The sequence below is a fragment of the Tiliqua scincoides genome, chromosome 4 (genome assembly GCF_035046505.1).
Source record: "Tiliqua scincoides isolate rTilSci1 chromosome 4, rTilSci1.hap2, whole genome shotgun sequence".
NCBI classification, from domain to species: domain Eukaryota; kingdom Metazoa; phylum Chordata; class Lepidosauria; order Squamata; family Scincidae; genus Tiliqua; species Tiliqua scincoides.
In genome coordinates this window covers 179,253,673-179,270,064 of record NC_089824.1, presented here as the reverse complement: position 1 = coordinate 179,270,064, position 16,392 = coordinate 179,253,673, and the positions used below count along the sequence as shown (strand labels likewise).

General features: G+C 43.1%; 1 protein-coding gene across 2 annotated transcripts in view; it reads right to left on the bottom strand.

Annotated features, from left to right (window-relative positions):
* Positions 1 to 11,493, bottom strand: part of LOC136647386 (membrane cofactor protein-like) — a 36,706-nt gene extending 25,213 nt beyond the window's left edge. For both annotated transcript variants that reach the window (XM_066622900.1, XM_066622901.1), the window contains exon 1: positions 11,282 to 11,493. In XM_066622900.1, the coding sequence (XP_066478997.1) occupies positions 11,282 to 11,357 (76 nt within the window). In that variant the 5' untranslated portion in view covers positions 11,358 to 11,493. The remainder of the gene's footprint in view (positions 1 to 11,281) is intronic.
* Between the last annotated feature and the right edge of the window lie 4,899 nt (positions 11,494 to 16,392).

Here is a 16,392-nt window from a genome sequence, read left to right as displayed (position 1 = left end):
GGTTCCCAACCTTATTCACTTGCATATCCCTTGGCAGCCCATTTCCATAAATTGTACCCTTCCTATTAGCAAAATGTTTGTGATTAATAATACAAGCCCTTATCTGCTCTATATGAAAGCCCAGATCTCATGTATTTATCACAGTGTTTTCTCTTTTCATCTGTTTGAAAAACAGAAGACTCTGCCTCTGCACTGTTTTGCACCGGAAGTGTGCTGAGAAATTCTGGGTGATTGATTACTTTCCATATTATGCTTCAACTTTTTTTACTGTGCTGGTTTTCAATCACTGGTTCATAGATGAATTGATGACCAAAAACTAGCTATTGGTGGGGCTTTCACATGCAACTAGCTACCTTCCTTCCTGCCTTGCTGGCCCTGCAAAGCATTCTGGAGCACAACCTACCTTTTTCTGCCATTATGCCATTCTTTTTCAAGTACCCCTAAAGGTCCTGTTGAGTGCCCCTGGGAGTACATAAATCCCAGGCTGGGAACCACTGATCTACTGGTATGTTTACAGTGCATGTAGTGTTTACAAAAAGGTGAACACCAGAATTTAAAAAGAATAAAAATGTATCTTATGATCTTTTGCTATGCTTTTAATAAATGAGAGACTGTACAGTTCTTAGGTAACAATTAGTGGTAGGTTATTTTTCAGGATCTGGCCTTGGGTAAAATCAGTCAAAACTATAGTCAGACATCCCCCTAAGTTTAACCCCCGACTTATCCAAGGATCATAGAAAATTTCATGATTTATTTTTTTTTTACTCAAAACCTGCCCTCGATTTATCTGTGAGATTGACTTGTGGGTGGGTGGGTGCTGTAGGCATTTCTATTCAAATGTCTCTGAGCTAAGATGGGTGAAACATCTAGAGGCTGGGAAAAACACTGATCAAGGATAAAATCTTACTATATAGAAGAGCAAAACTTGCTTTTTCAAAATAAATGTTTATTTATTACAGATACAGGACAGGGAAATGGGCTAGGCTTAGGGATGGGTTCACACTGGTTATCATGTTGGCAACCTTCAGTCTCGAAAGACTATGGTATCGCGCTCTGAAAGGTGGTTCTGGAACAGCGTCTAGTGTGGCTGAAAAGGCCAATTCGGGAGTGACAATCCCTTCCACACTGGGAGCAAGTGCAGTCTGTCCCTGGTCTGTCTCCCTGGCTATGGGCCTTCCTTCTTTGCCTCTTTGCCTCAGACTGTTGGCAAAGTGTCTCTTCAAACTGGGAAAGGCCATGCTGCACAGCCTGCCTCCAAGCAGGCCACTCAGAGGCCAGGGTTTCCCACTTGTTGAGGTCCACTCCTGAGGCCTTCAGATCCCTCTTGCAGATGTCCTTGTATCGCAGCTGTGGTCTACCTGTAGGGCGCTTTCCTTGCACGAGTTCTCCATAGAGGAGATCCTTTGGGATCCGGCCATCATCCATTCTCACGACATGACCGAGCCAACGCAGGTGTCTATGTTTCAGCAGTGCATAGTATTGGTATTGGCAACCTTCAGTCTCGAAAGACTATGGTATCGCGCTCTGAAAGGTGGTTCTGGCACAGCGTCTAGTGTGGCTGAAAAGGCCAATCCGGGAGTGACAATCCCTTCCACACCTGGAGCAAGTGCAGTCTGTCCCTGGTCTGTCTCCCTGGCTATGGGCCTTCCTTCTTTGCCTCTTAGCCTCAGACTGTTGGCAAAGTGTCTCTTCAAACTGGGAAAGGCCATGCTGCACAGCCTGCCTCCAAGCGGGCCGCTCAGAGGCCAGGGTTTCCCACTTGTTGAGGTCCATCCCTAAGGCCTTCAGATCCCTCTTGCAGATGTCCTTGTATCGCAGCTGTGGTCTACCTGTAGGGCGCTTTCCTTGCACGAGTTCTCCATAGAGGAGATCCTTTGGGATCCGGCCATCATCCATTCTCACGACATGACCAAGCCAACGCAGGCGTCTCTGTTTCAGCAGTGAATACATGCTAGGGATTCCAGTACGTTCCAGGACTGTGTTGTTTGGAACTTTGTCCTCCCAGGTGATGCCGAGGATGCATCGGAGGCAGCGCATGTGGAAAGCGTTCAGTTTCCTCTCCTGTTGTGAGCGAAGAGTCCATGACTCGCTGCAGTACAGAAGTGTACTCAGGACGCAAGCTCTGTAGACCTGGATCTTGGTATGTTCTGTCAGCTTCTTGTTGGACCAGACTCTCGAAAACGTGGTAGCTGCTTTACCGATGCGCTTGCTTAGCTCGGTATCGAGAGAAAGAGTGTCGGAGATCGCTGAGCCAAGGTACACAAAGTCATGGACAGCCTCCAGTTCATGCTCAGAGATTGTAATGCAGGGAGGTGAGTCCACATCCTGAACCATGACCTGTGTTTTTTCAGGCTGATTGTCAGTCCAAAATCTTGGCAGGCCTTGCTAAAACGATCCATGAACTGCTGGAGATCTTTGGCAGAGTGGGTAGTGACAGCTGCATCGTCGGCAAAGAGGAAGTCACGCAGACATTTCAGCTGCTCTCAGTCTGGAGAGGTTGAAGAGCTTTCCGTCTGATCTGGTCCGGTGATAGATGCCTTCTGTTGCAGTTCCAAAGGCCTGCTTCAGCAGGACAGCGAAGAAAATCCCAAACAAGGTTGGTGCAAGAACACAGCCCTGCTTCACTCCGCTTCGGATGTCAAAGGGGTCTGATGTGGAGCCATCGAAGAGGACCCATTATCCTGGTTACACATCAGGATAATGGCCTTGGAATACAACATGCATTCTTAAAAAAGCTTTTTTAAAACGGCTAAAAAACCAAAATTTTCCATGCAAATGTTACCTCTTTTGTCATTATAATATTTATTTATTAATCTAAACAATCAATATTATTTATCTAAAATTGTCTATCCAGTCATAAGAAGGCTTCCAATAACTTCTTATTTTACCTATTTCTCTTTCATTATTTTTGTTAATACATCCATTTCTGCTATTTCATATATATTAATTTTTCTTTATTTGGAACATCTATAGATTTCCACATTTGCGCATCTAATCTTGCCGCTGTACTAATATGTACAATAAGGTGTTTCTTGTGTTGGTCTTTAATTTCAAATATCACATTTAGGAGGAATATTTCCAGTTTGAATGGTATTACACATTTCAGTATCTCTTGTAACATTTTAGGTATCATTTCCCAATATTTCTTTGCTTTTTCACATGTCCACCACATGATAAAAAGTCCCCTCAATCTCTTTACACTTCCAACACTTGCTTGATGAACCTGAATACATTTTTGCTATTTTCTCTGGAGTCAAATGCCACCTATAAAACATTTTATACAAATTATCTTTAAAAATACTGCTTTGGTTATCTTAATATTTATATTCCAAATTTGTTTCCAATCATCAATCGGTATATTATATCCAAGATTTTTTGCCCAGAGCACCATTAAGTCTTTTACTATCTCATCCTCCATTCTCATCCCAAGGAGAAAGTTGTACATTTTTTAAACGTCATAAACGTCATAAATCAAAAATATTTTATTGAAACTTACATCTTCTTCATAGAGACCTATTTTATGGTCTTCTTGTATTCTTATCTGCAATTCATTCCACCAGTCCAGATTTATTCCTTTCTCTTCCAACTCATATTTAAGAACTCTCCTTTGGTATTTAGCAACTCACTGTATGATTTATTTTGATTCAATTTGGATTGGTTGCAATTTCGAGTGGTTTTATCCATCTGATAGATTAGAATACATTCTGTATTTTATCTGTTCCCATATCCAAATTAATGATCTTCTTAAAATATGTTGTCTGAAATATCCATGCTTTTTAACTTTATCGTAAAACAGGAACGCATGCCAGCCTATTTGTGTAAGTCATGTGCTTCTAATAATATTTTTGAGTTTGGCATGGTTCCCCAGTGTTTTACCCAATTTACAGTTGCTGGTTGATAATATAACTTACAGTTCAAATCCTGCTCTTTTTTTATCGTCTTGCAGTAGTTTCAATCTTATTCTCGGTTTTTTTCTCTTACCAAATGAATTTTGTGGTAATTTTATTCAGTTCCTCGAAAAAAGTTATCTTTAAAATAATTGGAATAGTCTGGAATAGGAACATTAATTTTGGTATTACTTTCATCTTTAATAAAGCTATTCTTCCCATTAGGGGCAGTTGTAATTTATTATATTTCTCCAGATCCTTTTGTGTTTCTTTCAATACTTTGATATAGTTGTCTTCCATTAATGTGCTTGTCTTTTTAGTAATTATAATTCCTAAATATTTTACTTTTGTTATTAGTAATCCAAATTCTTTCAATCTTTCTATACATTTTCTTTTATATTATTAAGTATCATTTTGGTCTTTTGATTATTTTTAAGCCTGCAACTTCTCCATATTCTTTTAGATCTTCCATCAAAAATTCTATGGAGTTGAGTGGATCTTCAACAATAAATACTATGTCATCTGCAAATGCTTGTAATTTATATTCTTCACTTTTAATTTTGAGAGCTTTAATCCAGTTATCTTCTCTTATTACATTATTCAAAATTTCTAGTGTCAGAATAAACAACCATGGTGAAAGTAGACACCCTTGTCTTATTCCTTGTTGAATGCTGATCTCTCTTGTCAATTCTCCATTTATTCTTATCTTTGCTTTCTGTTCAGAGTAGATTCCTTGTATCATCTTAGTAAATTTTGGACCAAAATGTAATTCTTGAAGGCATTTAATCATAAAATCCCAATGGAGATTATCAAAGACTTTCTGAGCGTCTTAAAAACAATAGGGCTAATTTCCTATCTGAGTGTATTCTGAAAAATTCCAATATATTCATTATAGTTCTCACATTATTTTTCAGTTGTCTTTTGGGTAAAAAACCTGTTTGATCTTTAATTATTTGATTTAATTTTTTTTAAATCTTGTAGCTAAAATTGCAGCAAAAATTTTATAGTCCAAATTGAAAAGCGAAATAGGTCTAACATTTTTGATTTTTCATCTGTATCTGATTTATGCATCATGGTGATTGTTCCTTCCTTCCTTCCTTCCTTCCTTTCCTTCCTTCCTTCCTTCCTTCCTTCCATGAATCCAGTATTTCTCTACTCTCCCATATCTCATCAATCACTTTTTAAATTGGCAACAGCAGTACTTCTTCCAACTTCTTATAATATTCACCTGGTAATCCATAAGGGCTTGGCATTTTAAGTTTTTGCCTTCTGATTGCTTCTGTTAGTTTGCTTATAGTAATTGTATTTTCCAATAGTCTCTTTTGATCAACTGAAATTTTTATATTGTTAATTTTCTTCAAATATTCTGTTTGTACCTTGAGATCTATGTTTTTTCTCCCATATAGTATCAGATAGAATTGTTCAATTATTGCTTTTTTTGCTTCTAATGATAATTCCTCTTTTCCTGTCGACTCTTTCAATATCTTGATATGTTTTTTGTCTCTTTCCTCAGCTTATTGGCTAGCCATCTTCCAGGTTTATTTGCATTTTCAAAAAAGTTTTGCTTTGCCATCCTCAACTTTCTCTCAATTTCCTGAGTTTGTATTATTTTAATTTCATGTTGTATCTTCTTAATCTTTTGTTGAATTGTTGATTCATGAGTTTTCCTTGTAATTCCATCTCCCCCTTCTTCAGTCTTTGTTTAAGATGCCTAATTTTCTTCTCTTGTCCAATTCTTTGTTTTGTTGCATTTCTTATTGCTAATCCTCGAAAAAAGCTTTACTCATATCCCATACAATTTGTGGTTTAATTTCTGACTGAAAATTGGTTTTGAAAAAATGTCCATTTCTATTTTTCCTTGATTCAAAAAGTTCTGGTCATTTAAGTGGGATGTATTTAGCCTCCAATATAAGAGCAAGACTTGCTGAGGGAGAATCAGCATGGCTTCTGTAAGGCTAATTACAGAACCTCATGAACTTTTTAGAATTCTTTGCAAAGGTTAACATGTATATGGGTGAACCAACTGATATATATTTGGACTTTCAGAAGGCATTTGACATAGTCTTCACCAAAATGTCCAAGAAAACTGTGGTGTCAAGAAATAAGAAGGCAGGTCCTCTGCCCTGGAGGAACTGTCTGAAAAACAGGCAACAGAGAGGGAGTGTAAATTGGAATTTTTCACAATGGTGAGAGGTGAAAGGTAGTGTGCCCTGTCACTTTTTCACCCTTGGGGGCCCAAAGTGATCGTAAGCCAACAGCTCACCCCTGCCCCTTGAGGTTTACCACAGCTCATCTGCTCAAACTCCAAATGTGCCCCTTCCAACTGCCACCTCTCTGCCCAAGCCTTCAGTGTGCAACAGGGAGGAAGAAGGGCCAACTTCTTTGCAGTCCCAGATATCTGCACCAGCACCACCACACCACACCCCACCCCACTCCCAGGTTCCATGGGGCTATCAACCCTCCTCTGGCCAGCAAAAATATGCACACTTCCAGATGGAATGAAAGATTATTTTAGCATAAGCCAGAGTTAATACATTCGGGGAACTTATCACCTAACCTGAAGGTGAGTCACCCATCCTGAAGGTGGTGCATTCAAGGACAGTCCTGGTATCCTAAGTACACACAGCAACCACGCAACACAAAAGAGGTAGCTAGAATCTACTCTCACTACATGATCTATCCTTCGGGTTACCAAGCTGAATGTTCAGATCTCCACCGTGAGTTCTAACCAGCAGCTAGGACCACAGCAGATGCAAGAACATGCCAAAATGCATATCTTGCAGGGTTAAGGAGCCATGTCCTCAAAGCCTCTCACGGGATTGGGCCCAATCACATTTGCCCTAAATCTGCTGGGTAATGTTGACTGATCAAATTTCCTGCACATAAGCTAACACACTTGGCATAATATTAAATTAATGTCACTTGGTCATTAATTGTGCTTTTCAACTTGTATACAAGTGAACTGGGGTTGGAGATGAGCAGAGAGGTGGCCGCATTTATGTTTGACATGAAGTTTTTTCGACTGGAAAAGTCCAGAAGGGATTGTGAAGAGCTCAGAAAGGATCTCTCCAAACTGGGGGAAAAGGTAGCAAAATGACAGATGTACTTCAATTCATGCACATTGAGGCAAGATAACATATACGCACATTACATATTATATTACGATCTCCGACACTCTTTCTCTCGATACCGAGCTAAACAAACGCATCGGTAAAGCAGCTACCACGTTTTCCAGACTCACAAAGAGAGTCTGGTCCAACAAGAAGCTGACGGAACATACCAAGATCCAGGTCTACAGAGCTTGCGTCCTGAGTACACTTCTGTACTGCAGCGAGTCATGGACTCTTCACTCACAACAGGAGAGGGAAACTGAATGCTTTCCACATGCGCTGCCTCCGACGTCTTCTCGGCATCACCTGGCAGGACAAAGTTCCAAACAACACAGTCCTAGAACGTGCTGGAATCCCTAGCATGTATGCACTACTGAAACAGAGACGCCTGCGTTGGCTCGGTGATGTCGTGAGAATGGATGATGGCCGGATACCAAAGGATCTCCTCTATGGAGAACTCGTGCAAGGAAAGCGCCCTACGGGTAGACCACAGCTGCGATACAAGGACATCTGCAAGAGGGATCTGAAGGCCTTAGGAGTGGACCTCAACAAGTGGGAAACCCTGGACTCTGAGCGGCCCGCTTGGAGGCAGGCTGTGCAACATGGCCTTTCCCACTTTGAAGAGACACTTGGCCAACAGTCTGAGGCTAAGAGGCAAAGAAGGAAGGCCCATAGCCAGGGAGACAGGCCAGGGACAGACTGCACTTGCTCCCAGTGTGGAAGGGATTGTCACTCCCGAATCGGCCTTTTCAGCCACACTAGACGCTGTTCCAGAACCACCTTTCAGAGCGCGATACCATAGTCTTTCGAGACTGAAGGTTGCCAACATTACATATGCGCGGATGGGTTCCAAGCAGTTTCTAATGGATCAAGAGAGAGAGGTCTTGGGGGGAGTGGATAGCTTGATGAGAGTGTTGACCCAGGGTGCTGCTGAAGCTCAATTACATGCTCACAATCATATTTGAAGAGAAAAGCAAAGCTATGCAACAATCCTGTCTGCCTTCAACATCCAACAAGGTTCTGCTGCTGTCCAAGAGGTTTAAAGACAAACAGCAACATTCATTTCTAGTCAAATTTGATGAGCCAAGTTTACATATTTTGAGGCATTTGTCAAGAACTGAAATAGAAGCTGCTCCTATTTCATCCACTGTAGCAAAGGTAAGGCAGAACTGTCACTTTAACCATGCAATAAGTTCAGAGGAGAGGCTGAAATTACACAGTGGACATAAACCAGGACCCCCCCCCCCCAGCATATGCCCTTCTGTACCCAGAGTGTACAGAGTAGAAACATGTCTGCTATAGAAAACAACCTCAATTCTTTCAGTCAGGTATTGCCAATGCTGCAACTTGATAAAGCACCATGTGGCCCTGCTCAGTTCTTTGATCTGCTTCTTCCAAAAACAGACAAAAAACAAGTATTATCTAGCAACTTTATACTGATGCCATCATAACCAGGAAAATTCAGTGTTTTCTTGAATTAGCAGAGTTAACCCTTGATGACATTTGAAAACCTCAAAAATAAGATTTTAGCACTGCCAACTTTTATTTTGAAAGCAACCATTCAAGATCAAGAATCCCATTGTTTTAGAGAAAAAGATAACTGATTACATAGAACAGTTTCTTGGACAGCTCTGGTGATACACACACAAAAAAGAATAGCAGATGTACCTATGATTAAAAGTAAATCCCCTAGAATCAACTCAGGCACAAACCAAGGAAAAATGAGCTACTCCAGTGGTTCTGTGGATCTGAGACCCACCAGTGGGTCATGACCCATTTTTGATGGTTTGCATATCTAATAGGGCAGATTAGGCTAGATCAGGGGGCCGGATGTGGCCCGCATAAGCTTTTTATTAGGCCCTAGGGCTCTCAGCTGCTTAGCAGTGCTGAGGTGGCACTGCGGAAAGGACAAACCACATGAAAATTAGGCTCTCCCATGTCTTGAAATATGATCAAGATTTAGGTGTTTTCTCTTCTGTCATTTGCAGCTAACGAGTTCCTAAGTGAGAAAAAGTGCTTATTTTTGGTTATGACCTGTTTAATGACATTACTTCCTGCCTAATGGCATCACCTTCGGCCCTCAGCAGGCATCATAAATGCCATTTGGACCTCAGTATAAAACAAGTTTTACACCTGTGGGCTAGATGCATCAAAGCTGCTACAAACCTTTGGCCCAAATGCACTGGTAAGCACTGCTACCAATCACCATTACAGCCATACCCCTTGGCATTTATACATCTGGCAGCAGCCTCCAAGAAGTTTGAGAACCAATGAGCTACTGGTTCACTGATTCTGTGATCTGTACATCACCAGAGCTAAAATGACAGTTAACAACACATCAGCAGCCACTTGCCCTGGGATGGCAACAAATAAGTTCCACTCCAATCATTTTCATATCTTTGTTTGTAGCGCAGTCAGTATCTGTAAACCCTTAAACTAGAAAAAGGTCTTCGGGGAACCTAAGATGGGTCCTTGGCCTGAATCAGCAGGAGTCATCTAGACCAGGGGTGCCCAAACCCCGGCCCAGGGGCACCTGCAGCCCTCAGGGACTCCCAATCTGGCCTGTGGGGAGCCCCCAGTCTCCAATGAGCCTCTGGAGACTTGCTGGAGCCCACACTGGCCCAAGGCAACTGCTCTCAGCGTGAGGGCATCTGTTCGACGTCTTGCATGAGCTGTGGGATGAGGGCTCCCTCCACTGCTTGCTGTTTTACATCTGTGATGCAGCAGTGGCAGTGAAAGAAAGGCCAGACTTGCTTTGTGCAAGGTCTTTTATAGGTCTTGAGCTATTGCAAGACCTACATTTATTCATATAAGTTCCATCTCTAATGTATTCATTTATGTACATTTATTTAAATTTGAAATGTAAATTAATTCTTTTTTTCCTCAGCCCCCCGACACAGTATCACAGACATGATGTGGCCCTCCTCCCAAAAAGTTTGGACACCCCTGATCTAGACCAACTTCCTGTATCTTACAGAGGGCCATCAGATGCCTCAGAGAGTACTCAAGGCAACAAGATACCTGTGTCCTGTTGCCACTCCTTTGTATCTGGCATTCAGAGATGGGCTACCTCTAAAACCCCAAGATTACATAAAGTCATCATGCCTTGTAACCTGTGATGGACTTTTCCTCCATAAATCTGTCCAACCCCCTTTTAAAGACATCTAGGCCAGGTACCATCACAACATCCTGTGGTAAGGCATCAGACACATTATTAAGAAAAACTAAGCAAAGAAATATTTCTTTACTTCTAAGAAGAGAGGGGTTTTTTTGCCATGATTTATCATAACACAGAGAACAAAGTTTAAAGGGACCCATTCAATGGAGGGAAGGGGAGATCTGAAAAAACAAATTGCTAATCCTTCACATAAAACAGTTAAGGAGCCTTAAGCTGCAATCCTACTCACTTTCTTGGGAGTAAGCTCCACTAAACACAATGAGACTTAACTTCCGAGTAGCCATGCATAATAGGATTGCAGTGTTAATCAGGATACCTTTGTACACAAGACGAAACAGAGCTCCTAGCAAAAAAGCTCAGAATATCAGAATACCACGCCTCATTCTAATCAGTTAAATAAATATTCAGAACAGCCAGGTCTCCCATTCTGTTTAAGCAAATAAGTTTCAGTTCGACTCATGCGCTAAGCAAAAATATCGTTTTAATAATTCCTGCGCCAAAAAGAGAACCAGAAATGAGGGTAGCTCTCCGCCCATATCCCCCTACATGGTGAAACTGGGCTTTTCCAGGGGGACGCCATGAAGCACAGACCTTTGAACAGCACAACGCTGGAAGGTGCTGGCTGTCAAAGAAAACACCAGCTAACCTGAACAGAGAAGCAGTGCTGAACCACAAAAGATGGGGGCAGCCCCAAGAAACGCAGCACACCCTCTGCGTGCAGGGTGACCAGATCCAAAGTGGGGCAGTGCCTCTATCTTTAATCGCTGCATAGGAGGAGGAATCTGGGCAGGAACAGCTCAACGCGGGAGGGTTTAGAAAGCTGCACCTGCCCAAATTCCCTCTCTATACAATGGTTAAAGCTACAGGCACTCCGCCCCCCTTTGCATCCGATAACCCTGCCTGTAAGAACCAGGTGTTGGCTCCTAAGCTCCAGAGCGCCACCCTAAAGTATGTGAACCAATACTAAAAAACAGTGCCTCTGAGCATGTCCAGAGCACCTTTCCCGCAGAGCTGACTAAGCCTCCCCCCAGCCAGCTTGGGGGGCGGGGCGGGGCGGGGCTCCAGCGCGGACAGACGCCCCCTCAGCGCTCAGCCCCTCCACTCACCTCGGGTTGCGGGCACGAGGAGCACCAGTAGCGCCAGCGCAGGGAGCCCAGCAGACCAGCGAGGAAGGCGCCTCATGGCAGCGGCGGCAGCAGCAGCAGCAGAGAGCGAGCGCTCCAAGCTCGGACGCGGGCAGGTTCTGCCAAGCTAAAGCCACTCGGGCGGAGACTGCTTTCCGGGAAGGGAGCTGTGCGCCTTTCCGGAGCATGGGCGTGTCGCCGCCTCCGCCCCTCCCCCCCGACTGCCGAAAAAAGCCGAGGCGCCAGTCGCAGGAAATGGAATAGGTTGTGTCATCGGTGCGCGCATGCGCGCAGGCGACCTGGGCGTAACGCGTGACCTGGAACGTTGGAAGCCGCAGAAGCAGCAGCATGGACTGCAACCGTATGCACGCTTTCCTGGGAGCAAGTCCCATTGAGCATAATGGGATTTACTTTTGAGTAGACCCACTCAGGCTGGGGCTGTTAGTGGGGTGGTTAAGGGAGCACTGGGTTGTGTTGCCCATTGAATGCTGATCACCCCCCAAGCAGTGGGATTCAAGCCCTCCCCAACCTACACTGGGACTTACTCCTGAGTAGACGCACTGCAAGGAGTGTGCTGCAAGGTTTACATAGGATGCACCCTACAAAGCATGCAACTTATATCGGGTGCACCCACCAAAAAGTACAGCACTGATCTTATGTGTGTCTTACTCAGGAGTAAGCCCCACTGTAGCCAGTGAGGCTTACTCCCAGGAAACGCAAGCATAGGATTGCTGCCTTGTGCCTCAATTGCCAGATGTCTACCTGAGGTTTTACCCTTCCTTTTTAAGGCAAGTCCTGACATGGGGCAGCCAAACTTTTAACTTTAGGGCTCCTGGATCTTTAGCAATTGTGTAGTAGAGGAGGGAATTTCAGCAGGTGCCGCCTGTCATCTTGCCAGAGGTGACAAGCTACACCTGCTGAAATTCCCTCCTCTACACACTTGTTAAGCCTTTTCTGCCCAACGTTGCATATACACAACAGGGAGCAAATGTGTACAGCTGTGGGCTGGGCAGAAAGGGACTCAAGGTCCAGGAGCCCTGAAGTGGAAAGCTTGGCTACCCCTGGCCTAACAGGATCTGAAGAGAAAACTCATCCACCTCAAAATTCTTATAGGATTTATGGTCAGGTCTGTAATGCAGAGTTCAGGCCACTTTCCAGGGTTTATCCCACTCATGCTTTCATCCTCACGGCCATATGAGGTAGATTACCACATGGTCATGTGAGGTAGGTTAAACTGAGTGAGAACCCAATCCTGAGCTTGTGTCGGCCTTACGTCGACACTGAGGGCATAATCCTATCCAGGTCTATTCAGAAGTAAGTCCTATTCTGTTCAATGGGGCTTATTCTCAGGAAAGTGTGGTTAGGATTGCAGCCTGAGTGTCATAAACATGCCTTCACTGAGCCCAGCACCAGCTGCACATCAGCCACACACTGCCTAAAGCAAGGGAAAAGCTCCAAGTGGCAGAGAAGTTTGTTGGGGGGGGGGGAGTGTAGCAGGACCAGTGGAGCCCTGCTTCACCAGATCCAGAACCCCATGTCAGGCCTTCAGGCCCAAAACAGAGGCTCTCAATTCTGTGCTGGCAAAATAGCCAGCACAGATTTGAGAAGCCCCATTGTGGGGCCTGCACCCTTACCCAGGTTAAGGGGACAAATGTCCCCTTTCCCCAAGGAGACTCCGGTGGCTGACACAGTGCCCACAGGATGCAGCAGTAGCCATTTTGGCGCTGCTGTTCCTCTGGGCTCGGGGCAGCTCAGGATTGGGCTGTGAGTGTCTGGCCCAAGGGCACGCAGCAAGCCTCATGGCTGAGTGAGGATTTGAACCTTGATCTTCTCATGCTTTAACCACTGCAACCACAATATATTGTATCCTAAAAAGATATTCTTTTGTTCATGGAATCTTGGATATGCTGAAGTGTTAGCGCATGGTTCTTGCCCACAGGAATCCAAATGAAATCCTGGCTTGGTTTTGTGCTTGCACAACACATTGCATAATGTGTTGCACAAAATGTCACATAAAACTATCAGTACTGTTATTAACACTGCTCATTCACATGCAAACGTGTTTCTTATACATGTCACACACACAAAACTGGGAAAATTGACTCAGATTGGGAAAATTAGCAATGCCATAGAGTGAGAAGTCAAATTTAGCAGTGCCTGACAGTTTTGGGATTGTTGACATGGGTGAACAGTACAAACAAGTGCCTCAAATCTAGGCTGCTAGTAAACACACATGTGTATGATGAGCAGTGTTGGCAAGAGTACCTCACTGTTGTCCAGTTTCTTCCGCATGTGATTACACTACTGCATGAGGATCTGTTCAAAATACCACCTTCTTTCTGTGCGTGCTTCTTAGGTCACAACTCACTATAATGGAAATCATTTTATCACTTTCCTTGTCTCTTGATTGGTTTTGTGTGCAAAAAGAGTTCCCCAATTCACCCACATGCCATCCACCCACAAGCACGGCATACAAAAGGAAGCAGATACACACACACACTCTGGGTTGTAGAAGTTTCCTGTTAGAGCAACTAGTCTGGAACCATTGTTCTTTTCTGCTTTAGCTCACATTAATATTAGACTGAAAACATATTTTTGGCAATTGCTCTGTGCACTTGCTGGTGTTTTTATACTCCTTTGCCAATAAGAAAACAACCTCCTTGTTAAAGCTCACCAGCAGCATTCTGCTTCCACCAGTGGCTTGTCAGATGTGTACTCACAACCAAAGCATGAAGATATTTTTCCATCGGTTTTATATCCTGGTTGTCAAAGATCATTGGCTATCAAGAGATAACTCATGATAACGGACACTTGATTTTTGATTAGCCACCGACAGGTCCTGTCTTTCAGGCATTTGTTTGAAAACCTGACTGTACTTTTCAGAACTCTTGGTATGTGCTGGGTGACATATTTTGTTTGTCCTAAAAATATGGGGTGTGTGCGAGTCAGTAGTGAGAATGATTTCTACTCATTCTTTCCATACTGTTCATTAGTGTACACACCTCTATAAAGGTGAGGCTGCAGTCCTACACTTATCTGGGAGTACATCTCACTGAACTCTTTGGAACTTACTTCTGAGTAGCCATGCACACAGAATTGTCCTGTTGAGTTTGAGTCACTTTTTAAAAACTTAGGCTGCAATCTTATCTACACTTCCCTGGGAGTAAGCCCCACTGAACCACAGTAAGACTTTCTTCTGAGTAGGATTGTTCTGTTAAAAAGGCCCAACCTCATAGCTTTCCTTACAGACTTCTTTCTTAGTCTACTGCTGCTCCTAAACTCATTTCAGTCTCTGAAGCATTGGGACACCAGACACTGTTTGCCCTCACTCTTGAAGGGGAAGCAGGAAGTACAAATGTAACATAATCTGGGTATTCATGTTTGTTTATTTAGCTTGTTTAAGTATGGAAACTAGGGAGCACAATCCTATCAACATTTACAGGAACAGCAAGCTGTTAAAGGTTAGAAAGCAATCAAGCCTGTACTTTTGAATTGCGCCTCTTTTTTCTCCAGAAAATTCAGCATTCAGATCTGCCCTTCCTAAACACAGTTCAGAGAAAGTAAGCCCCATTGAACACAGTAGGACTTACTTCTGAGAAAACATGCAAAAGATTAGTCTGTAAGTTACCTAAGCAAGGGCTAATATTTTTGGGCTAGTTCGTATTTGCAACATACACAGAGACAGTGCTGAACCACTTCTGCAATTCTTCATGTGCCACAGTCACAGGAATCATGGTGGCTGCCTCTGTATTTTGGCCACATTGATGTTTCTGCATGTAGTTGTCTAAGCAGCATGCAGACAGACATAGAGAGCAAAATCCTGTGTTTGTTTACTTGGAGGTAAGGCTCACTTATTTCAATGGGACTTATTTACAGGTATTTGTATTATAGCTGCAATCCTATACTGTATATAGTATACAAATATGTAGAAAAAATGTGGGATCATGCATGATCCAACACAAGGTGAAAACTCTCATGCTACCACTATCTATACTTTAATATATGTATTTTAAGAATATACTACCTATACTTTAAGAAGGATTGAGATCCATGGCAGGAACTTTCCCATGTCTGTACTACAGCTTGAGCCTAGACATGAACAGATATTGGTAACATGAAATTACGAATTCCGTACACTTTATTAAGTAAATGGGTTTTATGGAAAACTCTGACTCTGTTGTTCAAATATATAACCTGAATGAAAATAGAATGAGGCTCTATTCAGATATACTAGAAAATAAAGCCTGAGAAACCCCTAGCTGTCTTTGATTTAGGACTTGAAGTATTCATTTATATTACAACTAGACTGCATTCATTCATTTCAGCTAAACATTCATATCCCAGTACCAAGCTCTGTGGGGTTTTCCATTTACTTCACTCTTGCTCCATGTGTACAGTGCTAATGCATATACAGATAATCCTCTCTTCCTTAAAAAATGAATGAATGTTTTGATGAATGAAGCATCAAAACCTTTGTGCTGAGCTCAGTTGCTGGGACAGAGGTAATATATTGGCATAGTTCTTGCATATTGGCAAGGAGTATTGCACAACTCAATCCTATCCCCCGCTACCATTGTCAAAGCAATTGCATCAAAAAGGTGCATGCTGTATGCTATGGTATGTGGGAGGGGGGACCCGTAAAATGTTTTACCTCCATGTAAGCATGGAGGCCACCTGTCTCCTGAAATATACACCACCTATTTTGGTGGCATGTGTCTGGAGAGGAAAAAGGAACATGGAGGTTTCCAAAAGAGGGGTTAATCATAATCATATTACAGGCATTTATATACCGCCTTTCTTGGTCGTCGGATTTCTCCTCAGACTTTAATTCAAGGCGGTTTACATGGGCAGGCTGTTCTAAATCCCCGTAGGGATTTTTACAATTGAAGAAAGGTTCTATCTTTCAAGAACCACAACATTTCAGATGGATCTTTTATGGTCTGTTATCACTTTCTGGCCTCCAGATTCCTCCCACGCAGCCTGACAAGCAGCTCCTTCATCTCTCTAGGAGCAGGTGGAATAACTCAGCTGGGCTTGTCAGCTGCTTCAAGGTCTCGCCATTCATGGTGCCGGTGGCCTCGAACTGGCAACCT